Source organism: Cutaneotrichosporon cavernicola, assembly GCF_030864355.1.
Source record: "Cutaneotrichosporon cavernicola HIS019 DNA, chromosome: 4".
NCBI classification, from domain to species: domain Eukaryota; kingdom Fungi; phylum Basidiomycota; class Tremellomycetes; order Trichosporonales; family Trichosporonaceae; genus Cutaneotrichosporon; species Cutaneotrichosporon cavernicola.
The window spans coordinates 926,419-954,309 of NC_083396.1; the positions used below are offsets into that span (position 1 = coordinate 926,419).

The following is a 27,891-nucleotide window of genomic DNA, read 5'->3' on the forward strand; positions in this document are numbered from 1 at the left end:
AGCAGCAGATCCGCGACCTCCGCGACCTCTGCAGCGAGGTCCACGTCATGAGCGACGGGCTCGACCAGCGCCTCCGTGACCCTTCCGGCACGATCGCCGACCCCATCGTCATCGTACTCACCCTCAGTCACTCCGATCGTCCCCGCCATCGCAGATGCCATTGGCCCACCATCGTCACGACGGTCACTCCGGCCATCACCGCATGCGTGGCTGCTGGCATCGCCATCACTGCCACCGGCCAGCGTGTCCCCCTGGCATATCAATCTCGCAGGTCTTGTACATTGATAAACATGAAATGAATCTGTACGATACCTAGATCGGCCAAGACGCCTCGACCCCCAAGTTGAGGTGGACAGCCTTAACCTGCAGATAGCCTGTTGTCAGCGAGAAGCCTAAGAGAGGACATACCCTCGAGGCCATACGTGCCGAGCTCGCGCCCAATGCCACTCTGCTTGAACCCCCCAAACGGCACATTATTATGCACTGCGCCATACTGGTTAATCCACACGGACCCGGCATCGAGGCCGCGCGCGACGCGGATAGCCTGCCGCGTGTCACTGGTGAACACGGCCGCCGCCAGGCCGTAAGGGCTGTCATTGGCGAGCTCGAGCGCATGCTCCTCGTCCCGGAAGGGGGTGACGACGACCACTGGACCGAAGATCTCCTCCCTCGCCGCGCGCAGGTCCTTGTTCGCACTGTTGGCGAGGATCGTCGGCTCGACGTAGAAGCCCTTGCTGCGGGGCCAGGCGCGGCCGCCGGAAACCAGGCGCGCACCCTCCTCCTTCGCGGAGGTGATGTAGCCAAGGACCTTGTCGCGCTGGCCCTCGGAGATCTGGATTAGCGAGGTGTGTCAAATGCAACAGTGCCGCGAAGTGTTAGGTCAATCTACACTGCAAGGTCGCTCGCGTTCCTCGGACTGCTCGGACTGCTCGGACTGCTCGGACTCTACGCGCTGCTGGGACTCTCCGCACTCCCGGGGTTACTCGGACAACTCTGCCTCTCCGAACAGCTGGGACGCCGTCGTAAATCCAAAGCAGAATGAATAGGTTGTGGAAAGAGTGTCCAGATGTAACTCACCAAAGGACCGAAGCTCGTGCGTTCGTCCGAGGGTGCGCCGATCGCAACAGTCAGCGCACGCTTGCGCAGCTGGTTAACGTAGCGGTCGAACACGTTCGCCTGCACGTAGATCTGGCGTCAGTTCTGGTTCAGCTGGAGAGAACTCACGCGCGAGGACGCGCAGCAGTCCTGTCCCGAGTTGTACCAAATGCCGTTGGCGGTCCACTGTGCCGCTTCGTCTGTGTCGGCACTCGCAAACACCAGCATGGGGCTCTTGCCGCCAAGCTCAAGCGTGACCTTCTTGAGGTTACTCTCAGCGGCTGCGATGCTGATCCGCTTTCCGGTAGGCACCGAGCCCGTGAACGCGACCTTGTCAATGTCCATGTGGCGCGCGATCGCATCGCCGGTACTCTTACCCAACCCAGGAACGGTGTTGAGCACGCCCGCCGGCAGCTCGGCCTCGGAAGCAAGCGCGTTCATCATGAGCGCCGTGAGTGGGGTCAGCTCAGACGGCTTCATCACAACCGTGCAGCCGGCCGCGAGGGCCGGGGCGACCTTCCACGCCCACATCTGAAGAGGGTAGTTCCAGGGGATGATCTGTCCGCAGACGCCAATGGGCTGGTGCAGCGTCAGAGCGAGCTTGTCACCACCAAAGGCGTCGGTTGTCTGGCCGTGGATCTTGTCCGCCATGCCGGCGTAGTAGCGCAGGCAGGCAACCGAGTCGGCGACGTCGGCTTCACTGCGATTAGGTTGATGTCGCGTACGTCACCTACCGAGCGATGCGAATGCCCTTGCCACCATTGAGACTGGTGTCAGTGTGTTCATGATGGAGAAGCGTGTGGGCGTCCCAAACCCGTCGCCGGGATGTAAAGGTGGGAACAAACTCGTCACTAACGACAATGAGGTGACTGTGATTTACCTTTCGACAGCTGCGATGCGGTGGGCGTCACGCTCAAGCAGGTCCGCGAGGCGATTGATCACTAGGTCAATCCAAGCTCACAACAGACATACACCTCGCGCGCTCCGTCGCAGCAACGTTCATGCCCCACGTCGTCTTGAACGCATGCCTAGCGGCCTTGACAGCGTCATCGACATCTTCAGCGGAGGCATGGGCAACATCGACGAGCTTGTCCCCAGTCGCGGGGTTGACGGTGGAGAATGCCTCTCCACGCCCTGCAATCCACTGTCCATTGCTGTTATTAGCGGCAGCCATAGCCAAGAGCTCACATGTGGAGGCCCGTTGGGATGTCAATCTCGCCGAGGGTCGGCACGTCAACCCTCGCCGTCAAGCTCAAAGTCGAGAGTGCATGGCTCTGTCGGGGAAGGCGCAGAAAGGCGTGCCGGCGGCACAGGAGGAATGGGGACATGTCACGGTAACGAGTACCGAGATGGCGGGAGCAAGGGAAGGAGCAAGGAGACGGGGGTCGGGGGTAAGAGTGCGCGTACGAGAAGCGCAGATGGATCAACTGGGTGACTGATGTTTGACAAGTTTAGCCGGTGCGGAGATTTTGATGACCCGTGGGGTCTCCGCATATAACGGGGGAGTGGTCTCCCACGGTGTCCAAGAAGGGGAGATTGAGTGGGAGTAGGGTCCTGTTATGTCGCCTATTCCAAGGTACCAGGAGAATGTTGAGATTGAGCATGTATGTGAGATTGTATGTGAGATTGTATGTGAGAATGTAGCTCTGGCTTGTGGCTTGTGATCCAAGAGATTCAAGCATCCAGGAGATCCAGGATACCAACTTGGCTTCTCGGAATGGGGTCCATTTACCCTCTGTCAAGTACAGTTTACTACGATTTAACAATCAAAGGGCAAACGCAGCAATCGAAAGTAACTAACCATCTCCTTTCCATCTTCCATCCATCCATTCATCTCATCATCCCCCACAATTTATACATCTTCGACGTGGAGACCCACCAATTCCAATTCCACCAACGCACCGCCACCGCCGGTGACGACAATAAGCCGCTTGCTGATCTGGTGAATTGCCTCGACTCGGCCACCCGTGCCTCCCACCCACCTTCTGAACATCCCATCCGATCACGGTTCCATTACCCGACAACACAACATCTTGAATGTCCGAACGAGACCCACTCGGGCTCGACCCTTCCCGGCCCCTTCCCGGTGGTAGCAGCATGGCCCTTGCTAACATGGGCACCCTGCCACCTACGCGCAAGCGATCCTCGCGCGCCTGCGACGTGGGTCTTTTGGTCCATTCCATTACCACTCGGCTGACACCAGGGATGCAAGCAGCGCCGCATGAAATGCGAGGACATTATGCCGTCCTCGACCACCAACGAACCCACTTGCAAGCTGTGTCGCGAGTCGGGCGTCGACTGTACATTCGAAACACCTGTACGCAAGCGGTATGTCACAACGCAGGACCAAGGACCGTGCTGATCTCAGTGGACCTGCTCCAGGGTTTCGGCGGCCTGCGGGTAGTCCACGTGGCAAGGGTGGCAGCGACGATGAGGGCGAAGGGAGTGCCGACGGCGGCGATCGTGCGCCCAACGGCAGTGGCGGGGAGGCAAGTTCACGTAAGCCCGCCGAGCGCCATATTGCGCCACCAGGCCGGCGGCGGCGCGCACCCCTCCTCGGCTTGCCACCGGCCCTTGTTGACGAACTCCTCGCGGTGTACTTTACTCACGTGCACAATGTGTGGCCGCTGATATACAAGCCCATGTTTAACCCGCACGCGACGAGCGCGCCGCTCTTGCTCGCAATGCTGAGCATCGCGGCGTGTGTGACCCTTCCATCGGGCAAGGATGGGCTGGACAGTGACAAACTGTTCGCGATGGCCGAGAGTGCCCTGCACCATGACCGCACAGAGAGTCGCATCGACATCCTCCAGGCGCTCATGGTCTTGTCTCTCCGCCAGACGGGTTGCGGGAACAAGCGCAGTGCTTTCGCATACGGAGGGCGCGCGAGTATCATGGCACTCAACCTCGGACTGCACCTGGCTCCGTCCGGACCGACGGACGCAGGCGACCTCGAGCTCCGCTCGCGCGTGTACTGGAACGTGTATGTGCTGGATAAGATCCTCGCAGAGGAGACCGGGCGCCCATTTCTGCTGCCGTACCGCCGCTCGTCAACGGCCATGCCCAGTACCGACGAGGCGGACGAGTATGAGCCGTGGCCACCACAAACGGCGAGCAGCGCGCCGTTGCCGCGCAGTGTGCGCCATGTTCCTCCGCGTCGTGGACACGTCATGAGTTTCTTCGTTTGGACATGCCGGCTCGGCATGCTCGTCGAGGACATCCTCGATCTTGAGGTCATCGGCCCGCCCATCAGCCATAAATGGGACGATGACTATGTCACCAGCCTTCAAGAACAACACGACGTGGTGCAGCGCGCCGAGAGGATTGGCAAGAGCCTCGACGAGTGGCGCCGCCTCTTACCCAAACACCTCGACATTGATTTGTCGGGCCAGACGCAGCCACTGCCACATTGCGTTGTCGGCATGGCGTGGTACCACTGTGTGAAAATCCTGCTCTACAGCCGCTTCATCAAGCAGCGCAACCCGCTAAACGCGCACGTAGACGGGGCAGCCCTCGCAGAGCGCGCGCACCGGACCTGCTCCGAGTCGGCCGAGGCCTGTGTGGACCTCCTCGCCCACCTTGACCGGCACAAATTGCTTGCGCAGGTCAGCGCTGACGTGATCCACATGCTCAGCATTGTCACGCTATTTGAGGGTGAGTTACTGCCTTACATGTCAACTGACAGCAGCTTTCGACGCGACTGATCCCGACGAGGCGCTGGCGCACCGCGCAAAGGTCAACTTTGCGCAGTGTTGCATATGGCTGCGCGACTTTTCGGCATCCTGGCCCGCAGCCTCGATGCACAAGGTCTTCTTCGAGGGCCTAATCCAGGGCGGGCTGCGCATCTCGTCTGGCGACCTTCCCCCCGACTCACCCGAGGCCGCCTTCTCCCCCGCGACGCCCAGCATGCCCGAGGAGCTGCGCGTGATGGGCCGCAACCTCGCGACGGGCCGTTCAGCATCCAGCGTAGCGGGCGCGACGCCACGAACGATGACGACGCCTGGCTCGACAGGTCCTGGCCCCAGCACGCTCCCCGATCCCGGGCCGGCGCCGGCGCCGGGCCCCAGCCTCTTCCAGCTTCCCCAGTTCTACTGGAACCACTTGACGACCGTGCCGATGGAAGGCGGCCAGGGCGAGCCGGAACAGCGGGCCGACTTGGACTTTGAATTCGACATGCACAGCCAGAGCGCGCAGGGACATACACCGGAGATGCTTCCACCAATGCCATACCCCCATGACGGCGTTCGCGGCATGCACCCTAGCGCAAGCGATAACCTACGTAACCTGGACATGCGGTACCCCCCAGCGCACCCACATGCCAACGGTAGCGAGCCGGCGTTCATACCTCCGTCAGCGGCGTGGGCTGGCGCGCCCGTCATCGGTCCGCATTCTGGCCCTCAGGACCAGGCAGCGATCTACGCGGCGCTCATGAGCTACATGGTTGAGGCGGCCAAGACGAGCTAGTGTAGTGCGCACACGAGTGCGCATGTGGGGATCGGACGAGCAGTCACCAGGCTCGGATTGAGGGTGGATGGAGGTCGGAACGGAGCGATCGAGTGGGGACTGGTGATGCCCGGTGATGCCCGGAAGAAGATTAGCCTAATGTTTTTCATGATGATCCAGAGTGTAGTGCGGCTCAGCCGATGTATCCATATCCGAGATTCAATATTGACCAGAGCCGCGGGTTTAATGGCCGGTGATAGTGTCTGGCGAGTCATTGGTGGCAGTAAGATAGCACGAGTCTGGCAATATGCATGGATGGATTACTAACCGCTAAGGGTCCTATTGTTCGGTTATGATATACATATCTATTAGCAAGCACGCGCACGGGTGAGCGCGGCAAGTTGCGAGGGGAGGAAGTCGTCGTCGAGCACACGCATCCGCAGGATGCGGAGGAGGAGCTCGGCAACGCGGGCGTTGTCCGCGTCCGTGCGCGCCCTTCCACCCATGGCCACGGCCGTAGGGATGTGGCGGATGGGTGCGCCCCCAGAGCTGGCGCGCACGGCTGTGGCGGCACGCTCCCGCAGCGCGGGCGTCGGGAGGTCGCGCGCCTGGCCGACTAGGAGCATGTCGCGGTACACCCCGGCCTGCAGGGTGGCGGCTGGAATGCCGGCAGCGAAGAACGCCTTGAGGGCCTGTAGCCACTTGAAGACGACGTCGGCCTCGATGGGAGAGAGGCCAGATGAGGCTGGACGGTCTGAGAGCGGCGGGATGAGGAGGCCGAGGAGAATATCGACGAGGCGCTCCCACAGTGCGAGGATGAGCGTCTCGCGCATTGCTGGCGCGCAGGTCGCGTTGATGGTCGCGAGGTTCTCGTCGAGGTAGTCCAAAACGGGGACGAGTGAAGCATCGATGTCAGCGCCGGACAGCGCGACAAGCTTGCGCGCCTTGACGGGCTTGACTACGGTCGCGACGGTGTTGGGGCTAAGGAGGATGCGGAGATGATCCGCCATCCTGTCGATGAGAGCCAGCTGCATATCGTTCGCGGTGCGCTCCAGAACACGCAGCGATGAATTGAGGTGGTAGGCGACGTCGTGCCTCTCGCGGCCGACATTGGAGATGCGCAACGTAATGCGGCCGCGTGGCGTGAGGGGGAGCACGACCTCGCGCTCCGCTTCAGAAGAGAAGTGGGCTGGGTCGAGCATTAATGTCGCGTCGCCGAGGCGCTCATGCTTGCCCACTAATTGGCGGTCGAAGATTACCACCTCGAGGGGCTTGGCAGTGGCAGCCGACACCTCAAACGCCTGCATCCACGTCGGGTCTTCGGTGCCGAGCACTGTCCTGCTCTTGAAGAGTCGAACAGGCCCGTCGAGGATCGCAACGAACGCGTCCGCAGGCTTGGATGAGCGAGTCAGGAGCCCCTGCCCGCGCACGACCTGCACTGAGAACACTTGCCTCCCCGGCAGCGCAGTTATACCGGCGCTCAGCACGCGCGCTGTTTGCTCAGCCTCGAGCGCGTGCGCGAGGTCGTCGATGAAGCTTCCCGCCGCGCCCAGGTTTGTGAGCTTGACGAGCGTGGCAGGTGACACCATGAAGGCGTCGTGGAGGCGGCGGCGGCTGTCGATCTGGGCTTCGATCTTGGCGTCGAGCTTGCCGTACGCATACTTACCTTTCGAGAGCCACTTGCCGTTGGACTGTACCGCATCATTGGCGGCCTTTGCAGGTGCGATCTCGGCCAAGAACAGACCAGAGACCGTGCCAGCATATTGCTCGAGGGCGGCCGACGCCGTCCGGGCCAAGTCGACCATATATATTGCGCGCTTGTACTCTCGGAGTGGCAATTTATGAATGACCGTCGTCGCATTGCGGATAAACTCGAAGAGGTCGACGACGCTCTGCGAGTGCCGTCCTTCGCCCTCTGGGAGCCACTCGTCCATGCGTATTGTCCGCGCGACCCACTGGTGCGTCTCGGTTGCCTCAGTGTCGCGCAACCACGCATAGACGTGCGGCTCGAAGAACGTGTCCGCGTCAAAGTCGCTCAAGCCAGGGCAGAGCCGCTCCCACGCCTGCAGGAGACGGTGCGTCGCGTCGAACAGTACAAAGATGTCCGCTAAACCCACCGCGGTCTCGAGCACTTGCATCTCGGCGAGGAAGAGCGGGAGCTGCTTGCTCGCGATGATTGCGGCAGGATCCAAGGGCCCGCCCCGAGGCCAAGTCTGCTCAACGCCGGCAATCTCGTCCTCCATCCATGCCGCCACACGCTCAAAGCCCTCCACCACGGCATCCCGGCCGCTCTCACCAGTGCTCGCACCGATCTCCTGGCTGTGCCCGTCGCCCATGAGTTCCATGGACGCTGTGACGTACTCTGCGACCGCTTGGCCGCGGAGCTCATCTGCAAGGGCGTCAAACATCTCCACTGCACGTGGCGACTGCAGGAGCAAACTTGGTGCCGCTTGGAAGAGCGTAACGACGGAAGGCGGTAAAGGCTGGGCCAGGTCCTTGGTGACGGGGAAGATGTCATCTACAGCTTTGTTGAGGTGCTTGAAGAGGCAGTTCTGCAGCTCTTCCAGTGGGTGGGGGATGTCCTCATCTGGCTCGAGGATTGCAGAGAGGTCTGCGACGGCACCCGCAAGCTTTCGCCCCAGTGGAATCTCCTCAGCGGTCCCGACCGCACCGTCCCACTGCCGTACGAGCATCTCGATGGCCCGCTCCTTGGCGTCGCGCTTCTCGACACCCCAGATCTTGCGGCAGTGGTCGACAAGCTCGATCGCTCTCCGGCTCCCTAATGCCTCGGCGCGGCGTGAGAGGCGAGCGAACACGGCTGCCGGCCTGGGAGGCGTGAAGAAGGTCTCCTGCTGTTGCCCAAATGCGGCTGGTGACGTGGGTATCGCGAGTTCAGGGAAACCAGACATCAAGTCACCCAGCTCCTTGGACAGGTCGATGTGTCGTGATCGTCGAGCGCCCCCGGGTTGCCGTGAGATGAAGCTCAGATCACGCTTCAGCTGGTCCAGGTAGAGCTTCTCGAGCACGAAGCGGTCAAGCTCCTCGGCATCCTGCTCCAGCGCGTCCTGCGAGATGTCCCAGATCAAGCCGGCCGCCTCGACCAAGTTGTCCAGCCCTTCGCCGTTTCCTGTCCACATCGGGACTGGTTTCCGGCGAACGCTCCCTGCGTCGCTCGCTGGCCGGTTGGCGCGGCGTGATGGGGTCGACGTGATCGGGCTCGTGGGTGTCATGGGGTTAATGGTGGATGTCGGGCTCACAGGACTCGTGGGGAACAGACCATGGCCAGCCTTGGCGGCGATACCTTGTGCTACGAGCTGCGGGGAGAATTCTGCACCTGTGGGGCTCATGGCGGTTATGGGTGATCCTGGCCCGTGAAGCAGGGACTGAATCTCTGCACGGAGTCGGAAGAGAAGGTCTCGATCATTCTCGTCGGCGTTGGAGAAGTGGGTGCTAGTCGGCAGCGAGTTGTACAGGAGCGTGAGGAAGTGCCTCTGATGAGCAACTTTAGGTGATGAGCCCATCCCCGCCTGCGGGAGGCATGATGTGAAGGCTGGGGTGAGTGGAGCAGAGGGAGTGACTCACTGGCATATAGGGTGGTGATTTCGCGCATGTTGGCGCCTGTAGCGGTCTTGGTGCCCTTCTTGAGCATGCCCAGGAAGGTCCGCACGGCAAGCGTCCATCCTATGTCGCCTACCTCAGCCGAGAGTACGACCCAGAACTCGGTGAGGAACTCTCGTGGGAGCTTGAGCTCGTCTTTCTTCCCCAGGCGGAGGGAGAGAACACTCTTCTTCCGGCGTATTGGAAGAGGAAGGTCGACGGGGTCTGGGGAGCGAAACGAGCTGAAGGCTGGGCTCTTTGGTGTGATCTCGCCGTTGCTCGCAAAGCTGGATCCTGGGGGAAGGGTGCCAATGATGGCGGCAGGGCCGAGAGTCATCTTTGGCGACGCGACTGACGGCGCCTTGAGGCGGCGCTGCAGAGCGCTGGTGTAAGCGGAGATGCTAGCTAGATGCTCAGTTGGACTCACGCTACGCGTAGCGAGTAGGTGTATCCAAGGCGGTCCAGGTCGTCACGTTGGGTGGGTGGTTTAGCAGTGCGAACAGACCTGCGAGGAGAGCTGCTTGCGGTCGACATGCTCTCTGATTTCTTGAGGGGTGAGGAAGGTGTGAGAGTGGTAGGTTGAGGCTTTGGAGATGAAGTATTAGTAAGTGTGGTGTGGGATGAGCCACGACTATTGTGTGAGAGTGAGCTGGTTGAAGTCGATGATGATTGTGTGCGAGTCACTAATGGCTGGCCGCTAGTGATGGTCGGGATCGTCGGGGCTGATTGGGCTGTGCTCGCGCCATGACCATGACCATGGCGAGGGGCGAGCGCTGCCAGCGTCGCCGAACGGGCCACCATGTCGATCTTGGTGGGTTGAGGATTCGAGCGCCAATAAGCGAGAGCAACTGGACGACGAGTATGGACAAGGTCGCGTCGCGTCGCGTCACGTCGTGTTACAGTCAAATAATGTTGCGCGGGCTTGATGATCTTAAGATGATGGTCTGAGACAAACGACAAGGGGAAGAGTAAGAAAGTGAGCAAGTGAGACAAATCGTGTTAGGGAATATTCATGTTGTGCATCGAGCTGGGACCTCTTGATGATACAGTGATGACTATGCTGTGAATGTAAATGGGTGGGTGGGTCAACAGCATAGGCTGTGGTCGAATGGAGCCAGTTATCAACTGCCAGGGAAGGTCAAGTAACAAACACGACGCCACAGCCCTTTGATCCTAAGGTATTTTACTCAAATACCCTTAGCTTCAAAGTCCGAGTGGCTTCCTCTTCCCTTTGCATTAATGCACGGCCTCGTCACAGCCTTGTTTGTCCGTCCATAATGCCAGACGATCAAGTTCCTTCAGGTAGACTAGATCGGCTCCTTTAGTATGGGGTTCCCTGTCTCGGATGTCTTTGGCGCCGGCATGGCGCACCCATTATTCAAATGACAATTCAATTCAACAGAGGGAGAGTAACCGCCAAAGCTTTGGCTCTGCTATGGAGCAAAGGTGAGGGAGCCAACGTATGATCACGGGCGAGGCACATGATGGAAATTGTGGCGTCGTGGATGCAATTCAGTCTTCCCTCCTATTGTTGAAATTCCATCTGTAGTTTAACTACACGTCATTATCACTGTACCATTTCTGACCGATCGATTAGCATCGCTCTATCCAACTGCTCATACTCGGTACTAATCACAGGGGTCAAGGGCTTCCACCCTTCCAACCCTTCCACTCGGGTTGGTGTACGACGCTCACAGTCATTCCATTGGATCCTTGAATCCATGGGGCACCATCCTATGGTAGTAGCACCATCAGGTTTGTCAGATTAGCCTGCCAAGTATACAATACTGCAACCTCTCACATTCAGCCCTTACTGAGGTTTGAACCAATCCATTGTCCAAGTTCCAGATCAAACGAGGGTGAGTCACGTGACAGGTTTGGTACGACAGGTACCACGTGGTGCCTAGCATACCTCTAGGCTAGTGGCACATTCCTTTACCCAGCAACGAACAAGAATTGGGAACTGCATGATTCCCCCCCCCATTCCCCAACATTGGGATATGCGTCGTGCACATATAGAAAGCACCAGAGGGCGCGAGGTCCTTCTGGATTGCTGAGTGATCGTTACCGTAAAGTCTTTAGATTGTCAAGATGTTGAGAACAATTATCAAAGCAGTTGCCTCCAAGTTGCCGACAAAATTTCCTCTTTGGGCTATGGATTCCCATTGATGTGACATCACAAATAGAACAAGATGCCGCAAAGCCGCCCAAAGGCCTCTTGACGTTGTCAGCACTCTCATACTATCCATTATCGACTTGGTTTCTCCAAGGTATAAAAGTAGCCCCTCTATCCGTCTTTCAACTTCATCAGCTTTCAAAGCGACAACAATACTACAACTCCCACCATTCCGGCCTTTAGCAGCGCCATCCGCGCACTCGTACTCTCAATCCTCATCGGCATCACCGCCATCATACTTCGCCCAACTCTACCCTCCACTGCCCGTTCCGCGGCCCGTAACCTCTTCACCCGCTACTCTTCTACTAGCACCTCTACCACTGCCAACATGCCGGTCACCTTCAAGTTCCGCCCCTCGGAAACCCGCGGCGCCGCCAACCACGGCTGGCTCAAGTCGTTCCACACGTTCAACTTTGCGAGCTACTACGACCCCTCGTTTGAGGATTTTGGCTGCCTCCGTGTCATAAACGAGGACCGCGTCGATCCCAGCCAGGGTTTCCCAACCCATTCACACCGTGAGGCCAACATCTTCTCTTACGTCATCTCTGGCGAGCTCGCCCACCAGGACAGCATGAAGAACGTCGAGCAGATGGGCCGCGGCGATGTCCAGATGACCTTTGGCGGTACCGGTATTAGCCACTCCGAGTACAACGACAACAAGGAGAAGCCGGTCCACTTTCTCCAGATTTGGGCGTACCCATACGAACGCGGTCTCAAGCCCAGGTACTTTGGCCGCCACTTTACCGACGAGGAAAAGAAGGACAAGTGGGCTCACATCGTCGCTCCGCTCCACTACCCGGGCGTCGTAGACGCGCGTGACGGTTCTGGCCCGGTGCCCATCGCGTCCGACCTCAACTTCTTTGCATCCCTCGTGTCTCCCGGCACGACTGTCAAGCACAACCTCGTTGCGCGCAATCGTGGTTCGGGAGACGACAAGCTCGTCTACGTCCAGCTTGTTCAGACTACCGGCTACAACCCTCGCAAGGCGCCGACGGACGGCTCGGTTGCCCAGGTCAAGATCTCGCTTGGCGGCGAGACCGTCACTCTCGCTGAGGGCGACGGCGTCTTCATCCGCGGCGGCAAGGTCGGTGATGAGCTCATCACTGAGAACGTCGGCAACAAGGTCGGTGAGGTCGTCCTCTTCGAGATGGATTCCAACTAGCCGACGACCTGAGCAGGGTGGCCGGATCTCAGCAGCTACCACATACCTTAGACTCTCCTGATAGCATGTGATGTACAGTACTGTATTTCTACCAATTGAAGCAAGGATGCAGTACAGCCATGTTGAGTTCAGCCACGTCCGTTTCATCAGTCGCAACTTTATAGCGGGATGTGTCACCGGACTGGAATACGTGTTGCGGTCATGCGGTAGCCACCAACTCAGCCCTCGCCCCTTCTCTCCGTCCCGCGCGATACGGCGGTGTCGGCGAGGTAGAGGCTGGACCGTCCACGCCTCCTGGGTCCAGGCTCCTCTTGAGAATTTGTGCGAATCAAAGACGAAATATTGTAGTAAACAACCGAGACATGAGACATTAAAATCCCTCGGTATTTCGTAACGAACAATGCAAGTTGTAAACTCAGCCAGATACATGCGAGTAGTGTCCATATACACAGTGTCCTACCTCTTCCCAGAACCAGAGTGTCCTAAGCCCAGAACCATTGCTACCGAAACCCAGAGCAGGCAATCATCCGCCACCATGCGAGTGGCCCCCATGTCCCGTGACATGATGGAGATACGGTACGAACTCGTAGATGTGCCCGTTCGCCAGTGGGACCTTGATGCGCATCTTGCCGTCTGTGCCCTTGTACGTGGTACTCCCGTTGTCCGTATCGACGAACGAGTTGATGCGCGCGCCTGTGGGCTGCGGTTTGTGCGTTCCGTTCGCACCGACGCGGTTGCCGTCCTTGTTGGTGCCACCCTGCTTAGCCCCGTCCGCGACGACGGTACCTTCCGGCCCGACACGGTCTCCGGCTTTACCGTCCTTCGCGTTGCCGCCTTGCTTGGTGCTATCTCCGACGACTGTGCCCTGGGGGCCAACCCGGTCCCCACCCTTGCCACCTTTCGTATTGTTGCCTTGCTTGTCGCCATTAGGCACGACAGTTCCCCCAGGCCCAACGCGGTTGCCGTCCTTGCTGGCGCCTCCCTGCTTGCTGTTGTTACCGACGACGGTGCCATTCGGCCCAACGCGATTCCCAGCTGCCTCGTCCTTCGTGTTGCCTCCTTGCTTGTTGCTATCTCCGACGACTATGCCTTGGGGACCGAGGCGATCGCCGCCCTTGCCCTTGGCTGCGTCCTTGTTCGGGTCGGCGGCCCCTACCACCGCTCCATCACCTGCCTTTGGCTTGCCCTCCTTGGTCGCTCCCCCACTGGCCTGGTTGCCCTTGACCGTAGCTCCAACCTTTTTAGGATCGGCTGCTGCCTTGACCCCAGCGGCACCGGGCTTGCCATCCTTAGTTGCGCCATCCCCGGCGTGGTTACCCATCCCGGCTGCCTTATTGGGGTCTGCGGCAACCTTGACTCTGCCAGCATCGGGCTTGCCGTCCTTAGTGTCTCCTCCAGCCTGGTCACCCTTGGCTGCAGCTCCGACCTTGTTGGGGTCCGCTGCAACCTTGACGCCTCCGTTGTTTGCCCCTTTGACTGCACCACCCCCAACGGTCTGTCCAGCCTTGCCTCCCTTGGCCGGGTCCGCGGCGGCCTTGACACCGTCGTTCGGCTGCTTGTCCTCCTTGATCGCACTGCCTGCCTGGCCAGCCTTCGCCGGATCGGTGGCGACCTTGACGCCGCCGGGCTTAGGTTTACCCTCTTTCGTGGCACCACCACCAGCTTGGTTACCCATACCAGCAGCCTTGTTGGAATCCGCCCCAATTTTAACGCCGTCGTTAGGCTGTTTGCCCACCCTTGTCGCGTCAGCCTGGCCGCCCTTCACCGGGTCCGTCGCAACTTGGACGCCATCGTTAGGCTTGGGCTTTTCATTGATCGCCCCGCTGGCCTGGTTCCCTTTGGCGGCCTTGGCCTTGTTAGGATCCGCCGCCACTTTGACGTCGGGATTGGGTTTCGCCTTCCCCCCAACGCGTTCGTCCCCTTTCGCCGCTGCGGCTTTATTGGGGTCCGGCACCACTGTCATATACTCGTCGCGGTCTTTAGCTTGGCCGCCTTTCGCGGGGTCAGCGGCGGCTTTGCCTTGCCGCGGATCGAGCCCCGGAGGGAGGGGGACTGGGAAGGCGCTGATAAGGACCGCGAGGAAGAGGAATGGGAGAGGGCGCATGATAGCTTTGCTAGTGAGGGATGTCGCCACTGTCCGTCACACGGAGGTCGGACCTTTGATTCAGGATGGTCGAGTGGATTCTAGAGATGTAGAGAATGAGAGTTGTCTTGGAGTTGAGATGATGGTGCTTGTTCTCGTTAATATGAATGTGCCACCAAGTGGCAGTGCCTGAGACGCTTAAGGAATGAATCTGGTGCGGGCGTGGAACCGAGCAACCCCCTTTCCTTCTTTACCTTTGGCAAGGGGTGGAGCATCCCACACCCCCCCGGGTTGCGGTAGCGGTACGGCTGTAGTCGTGTTTGGGCCAGGCATCTCAAGGACACGGGCCTGCTGGCGTCAGCTGAGTGGTGGAGGGGCGATACCGAAACATGAAATCAGGAATATGGATCTCGATTTTGATGCCAAGAGGTCTGTGTTTGGTGCGGATCTCATGTGGGCAGTGCGGAACAATGGGGTAATTATCTCTGTTCGTCCGTGAACCAATCCCGTTCAAACTACCAACAGGTGGCGAGAAAGGCATGCATGAGGGGTAAGGAGTGAGGGCCGCTCCTGGCGACTAGATAATGCTATTCACAAGGAATGACTGACGGCAAGCCTGTGCCGTCGCCGGGGGAGGCGGAGACTAGTAGGGGATGGGAGAGGCGGAGACGTCGGCTGAGAGGGAGGGGGAGGCCTCCACCGACAAAGAGCTAGAGACGGCAGGCGAGGCTGAAGCCAAGTCGGTCACGCTGGGATCGGTCGACGATGGTGAAGGTGAGGCGGAAGGGGAAGGAGAGGCGGCAGGCCCATCCGCTGAAGGGGAGGGGGAAGCTGAGGGGGAAGGCGAGACCGAAAAGGAATTGGAGGGCGCAGTGAGGTTGCCCTCCTCGTTGCACTTATTCTTGTTGCCCTTGTTGTGCTTGCCCTTCTTGCCGTGACCCTTGCCGTGACCCTTACCATGGCCGTTACCATGGCCCTTCTCGCCGTCGCCCTCTTCCGCCGCGGAGGTCGAGGGGCTGGGAGAGGTATCCGCTGTCACGGTGTCGGAGGGGCTGGAAGAGGCGTCCGCTGTCGCGGTGTCCGACGAGCTGGGAGAGGCGTCTTCTGTCGCGGTGTCGGAGGGGCTGGGAGAGGCGTCCGAGGTGACGGTGTCCGAGGGATTTGGAGTGGTCACGTCCATCTGGCGCTCGAAAAACCCCGTGTAGAGGTGGCGGGCGTAGGGGGCCTGAGCTGGAGTTGGCTCGGCGGAGGAAGACTCGATGAGGGTGCCGTCAGGGGCGTTGACGAGAGTGTCGTTGCCCGAGGAGCTGTTGCCGGGGAGAGTGTCGTTGGAGAACGTGCTGTTGTTGGGGAAGGTGCTGTTGGGGGACATGGTGTTGCCGCAGTCAGACTTAAAGTCGTGGTCCTTACCCTGGTCGTGGCCACCGAAGAGGTCCTCGAACTCCGAGTCCGAGGACTTGTCATCCTCAGACTCGTCGTCTTCAGAGTCATCCTCACACTCGTCGTCTTCAGAGGCATCCTCACACTCGTCGCCTTCAGAGTCCTCCTCATCAAAGTCGTCGGTGCAGTTGCTCGTGAGGTAAGTGTCGGTGCCGTTGGTAACGTTGAGGTTGCCGCTCTCTACGGGAATAGTGGTGTTGACGGCGGCGACCCCATCCACAGTCTCGTTGCCGATGCGGTTGTCCATGACCTGGTCCCAGTAGTCAGGCCCGCGCTTGTAGAAGTCTACCAGCTCGTCACGCGTAACCTTGTCGGTCTGGTCGCTGTGCTTGGCGTGACCCTTGCCCTTGGCCTTCTCGTGGCCCTTGCCCTTCTTACCGCAGTCTGTGGCGTTGGCAGACATGGTATCGTTGGTGGTGATAGTGACGTTCGAGACGGGGTCGATGGCGGTCGTCGTGTTGTTGCTAGAGAGGTCGGTGCCGTTGGCAGGGAGGGTGGTGTTGCCTTCGACACTGATGGTGGAAGCGGCGGGAGAAGCCGACAAGCCCAACGCAGTCGGGGACGCTGAGAGGGGGGAGAGGTCCTGGCTGTCTGTCTGGGGGACCGGCGCGCCAATGGCGCTGGCGGCCAGCGCGAGGATGCTCAAGAAGGCGATCATGGTATTTAGAACAGAGATGTGAATGCTTTGAGGGCGTGTGAGATTGGCTGAGATAGAAAAGAACACCGGGGCCGGCCGCGGTGGAGAGTGTGTGAGGGGTTGGGGATGAGATGGAGGAGACTGGCCGGAGGGTATTTTATATTGCTCGCTCGCTTGCGTGCTTGTAAGCAGGGTTACCGGGTGATGTGCAGGACTCACACAGCTGACGGCCACAGACGGGAGGTCAGACTGTAACTTGCAACTCGTGCAGAAGCCCCTCATGCTCCGTCGTTAGCACAACGGAGGGATGGGAGGGTAAGTAGTATCAGCTGTGTTTAGGATTGCACGCGCACTACCGGTTGCTTAGCGGCGTTCGGCATGCGGTGCTGGTCGGGTCGCCGCGGAGAGGCGCAATGATCTGTTCTCCGTGTGGGATGGAACGTTATTAGCTGACTGTGGCTCGACGCATGTCATTGCGCCGCAGTTGCAAAATGATTTCCGAAGGCGGGTGCACTGGAAGGTTGTGCGCCGATGGCGGTCGTCAGGAAACTCTAACCAGCACGTCCCCCGCGTTGGTGAGTTGGTGAGACTCGAAGATGAAATCTGACGTGGAATGGGAGAAAGTGAGAGGTGACAAACGCAGATCCTATAAAGGTAGATTCTCAACCTCTGATATCATCCCAAACTCCAATACCCACCTTCTGATTCCCACTCCCCCCTCCGCGCCCTCTGGCTGCCTCACATTCGGGCCCCTTCCAAACTGTGACTGTCGACTCATCAGACCTGGAGGCTTCTAGCCGGTCACATTCCTTCATCGTGCCATATCGGCGACTCCTCTTCTCGAAACACGCAGAGGTTGGAACACAAGGCAAGTATTCCCCATGATCAGCGGCAGGATAAATAGTCGCGTTCATTTACCTTAGAGTCTCCAACCTGTTGGCGTCATAGCAAGGTGTAACAAACTGCACCTGAAGCCGCACACTTACAGTACGAGGCCATTGCCGTAGCTTGGTTGGCGTCGCGACGGGTGCCAGGATCGGGCTGCGTCGCCATTCATGGCGATCCGCTGACAGACTTGAAGGACCAGTACGGTACACAGTTCACGTCCGCGTTGCCTCCTCTCTCGAGTCCAGCAGAATTCCCCAGCCATATTAACACCCCATCCTCCATCCTTTCCCAACGTGGCATACGAACGGATCTACACTGGCGACGACGTATCCGCGTCACCCTCTTCTTTCGCGTGACTATGTGAGAAGGCCACGTACTACCTTCACATCCTTCTGGGCTTGCTGTGCAACCCCGAGTTCTGGATGGGCCTTGGCCTGATCTCTGTCGGCTTGCTCATTAGCGGATTGGAAGTGCGTATGTGGAGTGTAATGGTCGACCATCTGTGAGAGAGGGATCAACGTTGATCAAATTGGCCAATGGGCTGTGGGTCAAAAGTCGTAGTTGTCTCTCACCTTGTTTTGCAATCTTCTCACCATTCTTCATCACACCAACTCTCCACAACGCTCGTCCTCAACGTCTCAAAAGCAGCTCTTCTTCACGCTTACACCTTCCTCATTACACTCACACATTCTTCCCCTCATTGACACCTTCCTTCCCTCGCTCAGACATTTCTTAACCGCCTCTACGATACCTCACCGCGATGCCGCGCGCCCCTCAATCACCGTCGACGAGTTCTGGAAGACGATCGATGACACATAGGCGGCGGTCAAGCGTGGTAAGTCATACTTCAACCTTCTCTCACTCCACACAACGCTTCCCAAGGCGAGCATGCGTTTTCATGCGTTTTCGTGAACCAGAACCTCGAAAAGATGGAGGCCAACCTCTCGGCGGCGCTCAACAAGTACCCGGACGCGCAGCTCTGTGCGTGGGAAACGCCACTTCAAGTACACCCACCATTGCTGCAACACCAACAAGTATGACACGGGTGCGCATCGCGCCGCCTTTGCGATTGCGTGTGGAGAGAGGGATACGTCGACCTCTATCTCATGATCGATTTTGGGCACAAGCAGATGAACTACTGTATATCGCCATGAACGTCGCCACAAAGCGCTGGGCCGAGCCTGAGCGCCTCTGGGAGCGTCCCAAGGATAACAGCTGGGCCTGGAAGTGAATCAGATGCGTGCGACGTTAACGTCAATCTCTCCCCAAGTTTGGACGAGCGTGCTTTAGGTGAGTCACCCAGGTTTAGCCCGGTTGAGAACCGGAAGACAATCAAGTTTGAATCGTCCGTGTGCAATCAAAAAGTCCATACGCGTCATGTCATGTCGAGGGTGATATGTATAAGAAGAAGGTTTAGTACGTTAGTCGGACGCCGTCAGAGGATGCGCACAGGGAGAGCTGTGCAACATGCATGTCGGAGTGTCTATACATCGCCTCGGCCGAGGCTCTAGAGGATGCCATTGCGTGTAATGTAGTCTGCTGTCAGCTTTGGCCCAGGAGTGACTCACCGCGCGTGACCTCGAACGCGACGAACGTCGAACCGGCGGCGGGGACCGCGCGCACGAGACTTGGCCCGATACCGCGGAAGAGCGCCTTGCTGTTGTCAGTCAAGGTCCAAACTTGATCGCTTCATCGTTGGTCTCATGCAAAGTAGCGTCCGCAAAGCGCGGCTATCCCACGTCCGGCCACAGGCCAGGTTCCGCTCGGCTGCTCCGCGGGCTCGTACTCACAAACCGCCCTCAGCCACAATCGCCTTGAGCTCGTGCACGACATATCCACCCCGCATCCAGTGACCCTTCATCGGCGGCTTGTCGGCCAGCTGGATACGGCTCTTAGCAATGTCGAGCGGGTACGATGCGAGCCAGTACCCGACACCGCCGCAAGCGCCGGACGTGAGCAGAGCCCAGATGGGGACGTGCTCGACGCCACCGTATCGCCGGCCCCAGAACCGCTTGACCACCTCGTAGCACCCGTAAAATCCAGCGTACGCCGGCATCTCCTTGATGAACGTGATCTGGAGTCAACTCTTGTTTTTTTTTCCCAGCCAGCCCCGTTCCCCAACCCCTACCTCCCACCTATCCAACCCGGCCTCGCTCACGTACCACGCCTCGCTGCGCTCGGTGGACTCACCCAGTATCCCCGCATAATGCCGTTCCGGAACCCATACTGCTGCCACATGTCGCGAACAACCGCACTCAGTTTCTTGTCCCCAGCCCCACCATACTGCCCCTGCATGCGGATCTTGAACATCTCCACCGGCGCTGCGAGGATGGCATTAGCCGCACCAGCCATAGATCCAGCAAGCATGACCTGTGGAATCGAGAGGTCGGGGTAAGGCGAGACGATACGGCGGGCGGTACCATACGCAGTGAAGAGGAGCGAGTTGACGGCGGCCACACCCATGAGAGGAGACATCATGCCTACTGTCAGCTTCTCACCATTCTCCCATTCCCTCCCATTCCCTCCCACCCTCCCAACCGCCCCCTACCGTCATGCAGCTCGACGCCCCCATCTCTCCATCTAAATCTAGCCTCCTTCCAGTCGGAACCCACCCTTATACAGCGCCAACACGCCCTCCTTGCGCACCGTCTGCCTGAGGATATCCCACGTATTCTTAAACTTGCCCGCTGGCGCTGTCTGCGCTCGCTAACCGTCAGCTACACCTTGAGGGGAGTTACAGTTTTGAGCGTGTCGAGGGGCTGGCCAACAATGACCTGGGCAGCACCGCCAAACGAGCCAGAGACGAGCTCGACAGCGTACACGTTGCGGTTACGGCTCGGTGGCTCGGGGAGGGGAAACTCGTCGGACATGGCCAAGTGGGTATGTAGTAAGACGCTAGATCGCGATCTATCAAGCCTTGTAAGTCAGCAAGCACGACATTTCTCAAGATGGCAGAATCAGGCACCGGGTTAGGATATCGCCGAGTCCATATAATCATTAGTATTAGTATAACTACCATTAGCGGAGCCAATTTGAGCTCACAGGAGATGGCAATACGGATCGACATTGCCCAAATCCATTCAACAACAGACAGACATCAAGATCAAGTATGCAAGGTGAGCTTTCTTAAGCCTAGTCAGCTCACACTAGCACTGGCCAACTATGCCGACGACTCGCCGTCCCCGCCAGGCCCATCAGGCCCAGGCCCATCCGTAAGTCCACCTTGAGGACGTAGGGTCACACCATCGACTGTGTCGACATCTGCATCTGTTCAACGCCGTGAGCAATCTCCAGGTACGTTTCACATCAACTCACCTGACATCAGCGCGCCCGCGTAAACGGTTCCGTCTGCCCCGGCGCACGGCCACACCGTCACCGACGCGGCATTCCCCTAATGCTGGAGAGAAGCCAGCCTCGTCAGTGACGGACAGCCGGGCACCGAGTCAGACCCAGAGCCGGACGCAGAGCCGAGCCCAAAGCCCGTCCGAAGACGAGTTTGAGGGTATGAGTGAAGAAGACATATTCCGCCTCGCTACGCGCCCAACAGGCGACGAAAGCGAGTGGGGTCTTCCTCCCGAGATGGATCCCAATACCGCAGATTCAAGGCTACAGGTAAGCTCTTTACCCACCGCGCTAATATTAGGCCAAAGTATCCCAGTTCCTCCGGCTCAAGCAGCAGGGACAGCATATCAACACGTCGCTCATGCAGAGTTCATCGTTCGCCAATCCGACGATTTATACCAAGCTCGTGCGTTCTGTCCTGGCAGGCTGACAGCAGGTCGAGTTTGTCGATATTGATGAGCGAGCCAGTGCATTTCCGGGTGGCGGGTGGATTACTCGCCGCGGATTGGAGGGCCAGGTTTCGGCTTATGGGCCAAAGGCACTGCAAGCGCAACAGAGCGCTATGGATGCCGCGAACAAGCGGGCGCAGGAGGGCAAGAGGCGGGAAATCGCCTTTACTAGTACCGGGCGGGGGGAAGGCGATCGTGATCGTGATGAGCGCAGGCGCGGCGAGCGTGATCGAGATCGAGATCGCAGGGAGAAGGGGGGCTTGCATCGGCCCAGATATGGCTGGGAAGGCAGGCGGCGCGAGCTAGACCGTAAGTGATGCGCACCTTGACACCGTGAGCGACTTTAGAGTGTAGACCAGCGAGGTTAGCAAAACATGTCTAGAGCTTGAGATGACATTGTATTGTGTAGCGAACTTGAGCGCCACTACTGTGACTGCACCGCAAACGCTCTCCGACTATCATTCCTCTGACCGCGTTGACTAACAAATACTCCATGACATCATGACAAGCCTGTCCAAGGCGGTGCGCCACGACGCAGATATCTAATGGTGCGGGCAGTGCGACTTGCGCAGCTGCGCCGCAGGGTATGTGCACAAACGCATTGTCCGTTGTATGCTATCGTTTCTATGGAGCATGCCGAGAATGTGTGGAGGCCTGTTGTCGGCCCTGCGTCGTTGCTCGTGAGGGGAAAAGTGTGCCGCGAGATGAGTGCTGCTAGCGAGGGGGGGGTGCGGTGGCTTAGATAGAGCCGTTGAAGGGAGCGCCCTTGGGTGCCCACTTGAGCGCGACCTTGAAGATGATGGGCACGACAATAAGGGCAATGAAGCAGGCTTGGATGAGGAAGTACACGATGGTGTCTGGATGTCAGCTACAAGACTTGCAGGCCAGGACTCACATTTGACCACAATCTTTCGGCGCTGGCTGCGTTGACGGAGCGAGTAGATCGGCGGGCGGATCTGCTGGCTGGGCGAGAGCCAGAACAGCATGGTCGCGTGGAGCCGGTCAAAGAAGGGAATGAGCATGGGGAACGTGAGAAGAAGGAGGAGCAAGTGGCAGGTGATGAAGTCCGCCGCGTACAGGCCCATCTCGATGGTCTTGACGATGAATTCGCGAGCCGGCTGGCTGAGCGCGTGATAGCCGAGGCCGCGGTTGAACCAGACACCAGTCCACCAGGCGCGGTTGGTTTCGTCGTGCTTGAACTCGCGAGACAGGAAGACGGCGATCAAGATCTTGAAAATGCAGCGCTGCACAGCAACAACAGTAATGATGCCGAGCACGGTGCGCGACGCGTTCCAGCGCTCGAGATACCAGAGGAACTCGAAGAACGCAACCATGCCAACTACAGCACCCAGGTGGGCAATCGCAGCCATGCTCGCGCCGAACTGGGTAGTGTACGAGTTGATGCACGGGCCGAGGAAGACCGAGACAAGGAAGAGAACTAAGAGCAAGGCCATGTTGAAGACAATAGGGCCAACGGCGACGACGGCAATGCGGAGTAACGCGGGGACCTGCACAGTGTTGCCTTCGAAGATGTTGCCCGGGAACGACTGGACGAACAGGTAGCAGATGATGAAGAGAATTGCGAGGGCGAGCGGACCCAGGATCTCGCCGACAATGATCGCACGCCAAGGAGCACGAGGCATGTCGCTCGACAGCTTCTCCGAGGGGAGGCCGAGACGCTTGCGCTTGAAACCAGTGACGCGCGTACGAGACAGACGGCAGTAGCCGACCCACGAGTTGGCGTGGGTACGCGAGTTGCCACGAGACATCCATCGGAGGAACTCGCGGTAGTCGATGATGAAGTCGGTGTACGAGAACTGGTGGGGGTTGAAGAGGAACGGCGCAATGCACAGACCGACGACCGTGATCCAGAAGTAGATGAGGTGCGGGACCCAGACCGACAGCGTGATGTAGAGCAGCAGGACCAGGGTGCGGACACCCAAGTAGATCGAAGGACCCGCGAAACGCGAGTACAGAATGCTGAACGAGATGCGGGTGGTTGCGAAACCACGGCCGGTGGCAATGTAGCGGGCGCCGCCGAAGGTGAGGTCGTTGATGATCGAGTGCATGTAGATTTGAGTCGAGAAAACCTCGAAGACGGGCGAGAGCGACATGAAGTGCTTAGCGAGACGGACAATGGCACGGCCGGTACCGCGCTCGGTGAGCTCCTGGACAAAGAGGGGCACGAAGGCGATCCAGAACACGATAAAGATCGAAATGATGCAACGCTTGATCCAGCGGAAGACGGGCTGAAGGTTGTAGCACCCAGAAGGAAGAGGGTTCTTGCCGGCCTCATTGTAGGTGCACACGGCAATCGACTGGTTGAGCGTGCCGAGGAAGACGAGGGTGAGCATGAACACCTGGACCGACATCATGACAAGGATGTTGTTGATGTGGAAACCTGGGTGGCCGTAGTAGAACGTGAGGAAGCGGTCCATTGGGAGTTGGGTGCCGAGGTAGTAGTACTCGCGTGAGAGCATCTGCTCGCCCATACCAGTACCAATCTTGGTCTGGAAGTTGAGAATGGTGCCGAAACCGAGGTCACGACCCTTGCCGCACTGGTAGTACTCCGAGTGCTTGATGCGACCGCCACGACCGAAAGCGTTCATACCAGCGTAAATGTCCTCGTTGAGGTGGAGACCCTTCTGCGCCTTGGAGACACCACCACGTGTGTTCATGAAGATAGCGTTGAGGAAGTCAGGGTGGCCGTAGTGAAGCTTGCCGCCAATGAACGACAGCGAGCGAGCCGCAAGCGTACCGAACGTCTGCTCCTTGCCAGCAGCAATGTCACCGAGGATACCAATGTTCTCCGAGAAAATGTACTCGCGCGCACCGACAATGGCAACGGGGAACTTCTTGAAGTCCTTGTGGCCATGGGGAGCGTACGGCGACTGTTGCGAGACCTGGAACTCCTCAAACTCGCCAAGCACGTTGCGGATCTTGAGGCACTCCTCAAGGTAGTTGTCCTGGTTGGCGTCAATGAGCTGGAGGTACTCGCCGCGGTAGAAGACAATAGCGTGGTTCTGGTTGTCCGACTTGCCGTCACCCAGAATGGGGTTGCCAGGAAGCTCGATGCGGAACTTGGGGCGACGACGACCGTTGGGCAGAATCTCCGAGTGGCCGTCGATGAGTGCCGAGAAGATGCGCGCCTCGCCGCCGTCCTTGCGAGCAGGCTCCTCGTCCAGGTAGGCAATCTGGAGGTCCGGGTATGCGCGAAGTAGGAACTCAGCGTTCTCGTGCTCTTCCTTGTTGAACTTGGCGTAGCGCTGCATGGAGACGACGAACTTGAACTTGCGACGCGCCATCCTCTCAAGCTCGCGCTCGAGATGATCGGTGTTACCACCGTACATCTGAACGACCTCGGGGTTCTCGACACGGTAGAGGAGCTTGATCGCCTTCGAGTAGTTCATGAAGCCAGAGACAGTGCGATACAGGGTCTGGGCACGGAGCGAGGCCCAGATACGCGTACGCAGCGTGTACTCGGGGGCGGCCGACTTGAAACCAACAGTGTAGAACGGAATGTCGTCGGCGCGCTTGTTGTCGGCCTTCTCGTCGCCGGCGAAGGGGTTGGATGGGTTGAACATGTTCGACTCCTCGGCCAGAATCTTGGTGTCCTTGACGAAGTTGTCCCACTCGATCGGATGAAGCTGCTTGAGGTACTCGAGGAGGGTGACACGCGTGTTCTGGTCTTCCTCGCGAATAATCTCACGAAGCGAGAGGAGGATCTTCTCCGAGTAGTGGGGAACGAGGACCGTGAATGTCGGCATCGAGTCAACTGGCAGAGGCTCTGGGAGGGTCGTGGTGAGCGACTGAGCGAAGAACGAGATACGGCGCTCAGCCTCGGAGCCCTTGGGGAAGAACTCCATCTTGGACTTGTTGTCACCCTGCGAGATGAAGAAGGCGGGTGCGCGCAGAGTGCGCTTGCCAGGCTGGTCGGATGCGACCTGGTGGTACAGGAGACGCTGGACGTGGTCGATGGAGAGCAGGTGCTCGCGGTACATGGAGATGATGACGGCGTTCCAGACCTGGGAGACAAGCACCTTGGGCTTGTACTTGACCTCCATCTCGTTCGTAGCGAGGATCTTGGCGTAAATGCGCTTGGGCAGGCGCGAGAAAATGTCGCGCCACGGCGTCCAGATGCTCATGCCAATGGCAAACGAGCGCGCAATAGAGAAGATCGTGTTCCAAATGACATACCAGAGGAACGTGTCGAGGAAGAAGAGCGTGAGGTCCATGCAGAACATGATGGCGAGGGCGAACTTTGCCTGGTTCATGCAGAGCGCCCGGCCGAAGTACTTGTCACTGCAGACCTGGATGACCATGCCGGTCATGACACCGACAGGGTCACGGAACGAGAGGGTGAGGAAGAAGTACGACTCCGTAAACTTGCAGCTGAAGACGAGGACCCATAAGAGAATCGACGAAAGACGGCCACCAAGGGAAAGCGAGGGGTACGAGGCCGTGAAGGTCTGGTTCGCGAGGTATTTGCGATTCTTGCCGGCGACACGGTCACCGAACATGCGGCCCGAAGGCACGATACCGAACAGGATGGTCGCAAGAATCGAGATGAAGAACTGTACGATGCCGAAGATGAGCGACAAGTTGCCGCTCTGATTGAAGAATGCAATGTAGATCGACGGCGCCAGTGTGAGGAACAACACGACAGCAAGGAAAAGCAGACGGCGCGTAAGGTGCGCAGTGTTGTTCCAGCTGGTCGGAATGTAGCTGAACTCGGCGATAGTGGCAAGAATCATGATGATTGTGGCGACGGCGCCTCCGAGCGCAGTCATGGACCAAGACATCGGAACAGTGGGCTTCTGCGAGTTCGACCGCGAGTAGACCTTGGGAGCATTGTAGGCCGTGAAGAACCAGAAGACCGAGATGTGAAGCACCCAGATACGGTTGAAGTTGACGAGAAGGTGGACGAATGAGCGCTTTTCGAGGTAAGTCTTGAAGAGCACCTTATTCCAGTCAATGCGGTCAAACTTCAGGAAGCGCTGCGACGGAGGGATATCGACGAGACGCGTCTTGTCGGTGAGGCGGATACGAGCAATGCCCTCCGGGTACCAGAACAGCTGGTTGACGTCGTCATAGCCGATGATCTTGTCGTGGTCGCGCTCGCGACGCAAGAACTTGCCATCGATCACCTCGTAGCCCTGGTCACGTAGGAAGTTGTAGAGTGGCTTGACCACGGCACGGAGATAGAGACCCTCAGGCACCGCGTCCATGCGGTTCTGGCACTCGGGAGAGCGGTAGTAGTCGTCGGCGCACTTGAAGATGAAGCACAAGCACTCGGGTATGAAGCGGACCTGTGCGGCCTCGCCCCAACATAACAGGAAGAGAGCAACTTGGCGCAGGCGGTCGTACTGGCTCATGTTGTTCATCGCGGTGCGCCAGCGGTTGGTAGCCGACTCGAGCGACTTGCCCTGTGCCGAGCCAGTGGGCGCATTCTTGTTCTTGCGCGCAACGGAGCGGACACGAGCCAAACCAGGGTTGTTAACCTGGCCAATGGCGTCGTCCAGGTCGAGCTGCGCCGCAAAGTACCATTTACGGTAGTTGGCGTGCTCGCCACCGATGTAATCGGCGTGGAGCGTCAACAGGGCCTGGTTGGGCGACATGCGGGAGGAACGCGAGTCCAGCTGGATCATGAGGAAGTCGAAGATGTTGCGGCACGAGTCCTTCTGGAAACCAAACTTGTTCTGAAGGTCGATGAGAACGTCCTCAATCTCCTCCTTGGAGAGAGGGATGTTGTGGTCCTGGGACCATCCAGGCTGATGAGTCAGATTATGGGAAGCCATGTTGCAGTGATATGACTCACATAGGGCTCGCGGGTGCGGTGGCCGTCCCTGCTCTCCGTGTATGTGGGAGTAGACGCACGGGAGGGATACCCCTGCTGGCCGTAGTGGGACTGCTCAGATGCTGGGTAGTTTTGGTCTGCAGGTTAGGATACGCAGCGTGGCAAAGTACTGCTCAGACTCACCACCGTTACCACTCCAGCCGCTCTCACTTGCCCATGTGTCGCGAGCCATACCGCCACCCTCATAGCGGGCGCCCATGTCTGACTCGTTATCATTGTAGTACGAGTACTGGCCGCCGGGGCCGGGAGCACCAGGCTGACCGTCATAGGAGAGAGCGGGGGGTGGGGTGTTGAATGGGTCGCCGGCCGACGACTGCGAGAAGTCGGATGGCTGTGGGCCACCTTGGCCGTAAGGATTGGACATAATGCTGCAAGCAACCTGTCAGCAAACAGAAAGCGATGAACGGAGAGAGTCGTAGATGGATCGGGGCGAGGAGGGAAAGAGCTTAAAGAGTTAATGGTTGGTGGGGACGTGGGAGAGGGTTGCCAAGGCCACCCAAAGTCGTCCCAGCGGGTACAGCAATGACGCTCTATGTGCTGCTGCTGCGGTGACTACGGGCGGCGTATTGTCACAGCAGGCGATGGCAACAAGGGTAAGGGGCACCGCCGTCATGCACGAGCTCTCAAAGACGCGTATGATGCGTGGAGGACGGCGTACGCCTTCACGTGAATCGGGCGTCCGCATCGCTGCGACGGTGTTTGGCGGCAGCGAGGTGATGATA

General features: G+C 58.7%; 9 protein-coding genes across 9 annotated transcripts; 3 read left to right on the top strand and 6 right to left on the bottom strand.

Annotated features, from left to right (window-relative positions):
- Window positions 1-312: 312 nt before the first annotated feature.
- On the bottom strand, window positions 313-2,423 carry CcaverHIS019_0403610 (uncharacterized protein; the record flags this gene model as incomplete). Its single annotated transcript, XM_060600187.1, has 8 exons — window positions 313-374; window positions 409-832; window positions 1,078-1,188; window positions 1,225-1,795; window positions 1,830-1,862; window positions 1,976-2,036; window positions 2,068-2,249; window positions 2,284-2,423. The coding sequence occupies 8 exons, from the start codon at window positions 2,421-2,423 to the stop codon at window positions 313-315; spliced, it is 1,584 nt and encodes a 527-aa protein (XP_060456806.1).
- Window positions 2,424-3,207: 784 nt separating this feature from the next.
- CcaverHIS019_0403620 (uncharacterized protein) lies at window positions 3,208-5,559 on the top strand (the record flags this gene model as incomplete). The annotated part of the gene is made up of 4 exons (XM_060600188.1): window positions 3,208-3,255; window positions 3,299-3,423; window positions 3,464-4,749; window positions 4,784-5,559. The coding sequence occupies 4 exons, from the start codon at window positions 3,208-3,210 to the stop codon at window positions 5,557-5,559; spliced, it is 2,235 nt and encodes a 744-aa protein (XP_060456807.1).
- A 347-nt stretch (window positions 5,560-5,906) lies between these two features.
- On the bottom strand, window positions 5,907-9,669 carry CcaverHIS019_0403630 (uncharacterized protein; the record flags this gene model as incomplete). Its single annotated transcript, XM_060600190.1, has 3 exons — window positions 5,907-9,088; window positions 9,121-9,518; window positions 9,563-9,669. The coding sequence occupies 3 exons, from the start codon at window positions 9,667-9,669 to the stop codon at window positions 5,907-5,909; spliced, it is 3,687 nt and encodes a 1,228-aa protein (XP_060456808.1).
- A 1,970-nt stretch (window positions 9,670-11,639) lies between these two features.
- Window positions 11,640-12,473, top strand: CcaverHIS019_0403640 (uncharacterized protein; the record flags this gene model as incomplete). The annotated part of the gene is made up of 1 exon (XM_060600191.1): window positions 11,640-12,473. The coding sequence occupies one exon, from the start codon at window positions 11,640-11,642 to the stop codon at window positions 12,471-12,473; it is 834 nt and encodes a 277-aa protein (XP_060456809.1).
- A 523-nt stretch (window positions 12,474-12,996) lies between these two features.
- CcaverHIS019_0403650 (uncharacterized protein) lies at window positions 12,997-14,577 on the bottom strand (the record flags this gene model as incomplete). Its single annotated transcript, XM_060600192.1, has 1 exon — window positions 12,997-14,577. The coding sequence occupies one exon, from the start codon at window positions 14,575-14,577 to the stop codon at window positions 12,997-12,999; it is 1,581 nt and encodes a 526-aa protein (XP_060456810.1).
- Window positions 14,578-15,199: 622 nt separating this feature from the next.
- CcaverHIS019_0403660 (uncharacterized protein) lies at window positions 15,200-16,654 on the bottom strand (the record flags this gene model as incomplete). The annotated part of the gene is made up of 1 exon (XM_060600193.1): window positions 15,200-16,654. The coding sequence occupies one exon, from the start codon at window positions 16,652-16,654 to the stop codon at window positions 15,200-15,202; it is 1,455 nt and encodes a 484-aa protein (XP_060456811.1).
- A 2,374-nt stretch (window positions 16,655-19,028) lies between these two features.
- CcaverHIS019_0403670 (uncharacterized protein) lies at window positions 19,029-20,391 on the bottom strand (the record flags this gene model as incomplete). Its single annotated transcript, XM_060600194.1, has 6 exons — window positions 19,029-19,057; window positions 19,090-19,178; window positions 19,312-19,595; window positions 19,712-20,001; window positions 20,134-20,227; window positions 20,260-20,391. The coding sequence occupies 6 exons, from the start codon at window positions 20,389-20,391 to the stop codon at window positions 19,029-19,031; spliced, it is 918 nt and encodes a 305-aa protein (XP_060456812.1).
- Window positions 20,392-20,630: 239 nt separating this feature from the next.
- On the top strand, window positions 20,631-21,293 carry CcaverHIS019_0403680 (uncharacterized protein; the record flags this gene model as incomplete). The annotated part of the gene is made up of 4 exons (XM_060600195.1): window positions 20,631-20,637; window positions 20,672-20,733; window positions 20,975-21,133; window positions 21,165-21,293. 4 exons carry the CDS (start codon window positions 20,631-20,633, stop codon window positions 21,291-21,293), a joined length of 357 nt encoding a protein of 118 aa, XP_060456813.1.
- Window positions 21,294-22,050: 757 nt separating this feature from the next.
- On the bottom strand, window positions 22,051-27,533 carry FKS1 (uncharacterized protein; the record flags this gene model as incomplete). The annotated part of the gene is made up of 4 exons (XM_060600196.1): window positions 22,051-22,169; window positions 22,208-27,083; window positions 27,131-27,246; window positions 27,293-27,533. The coding sequence occupies 4 exons, from the start codon at window positions 27,531-27,533 to the stop codon at window positions 22,051-22,053; spliced, it is 5,352 nt and encodes a 1,783-aa protein (XP_060456814.1).
- Window positions 27,534-27,891: the final 358 nt, after the last annotated feature.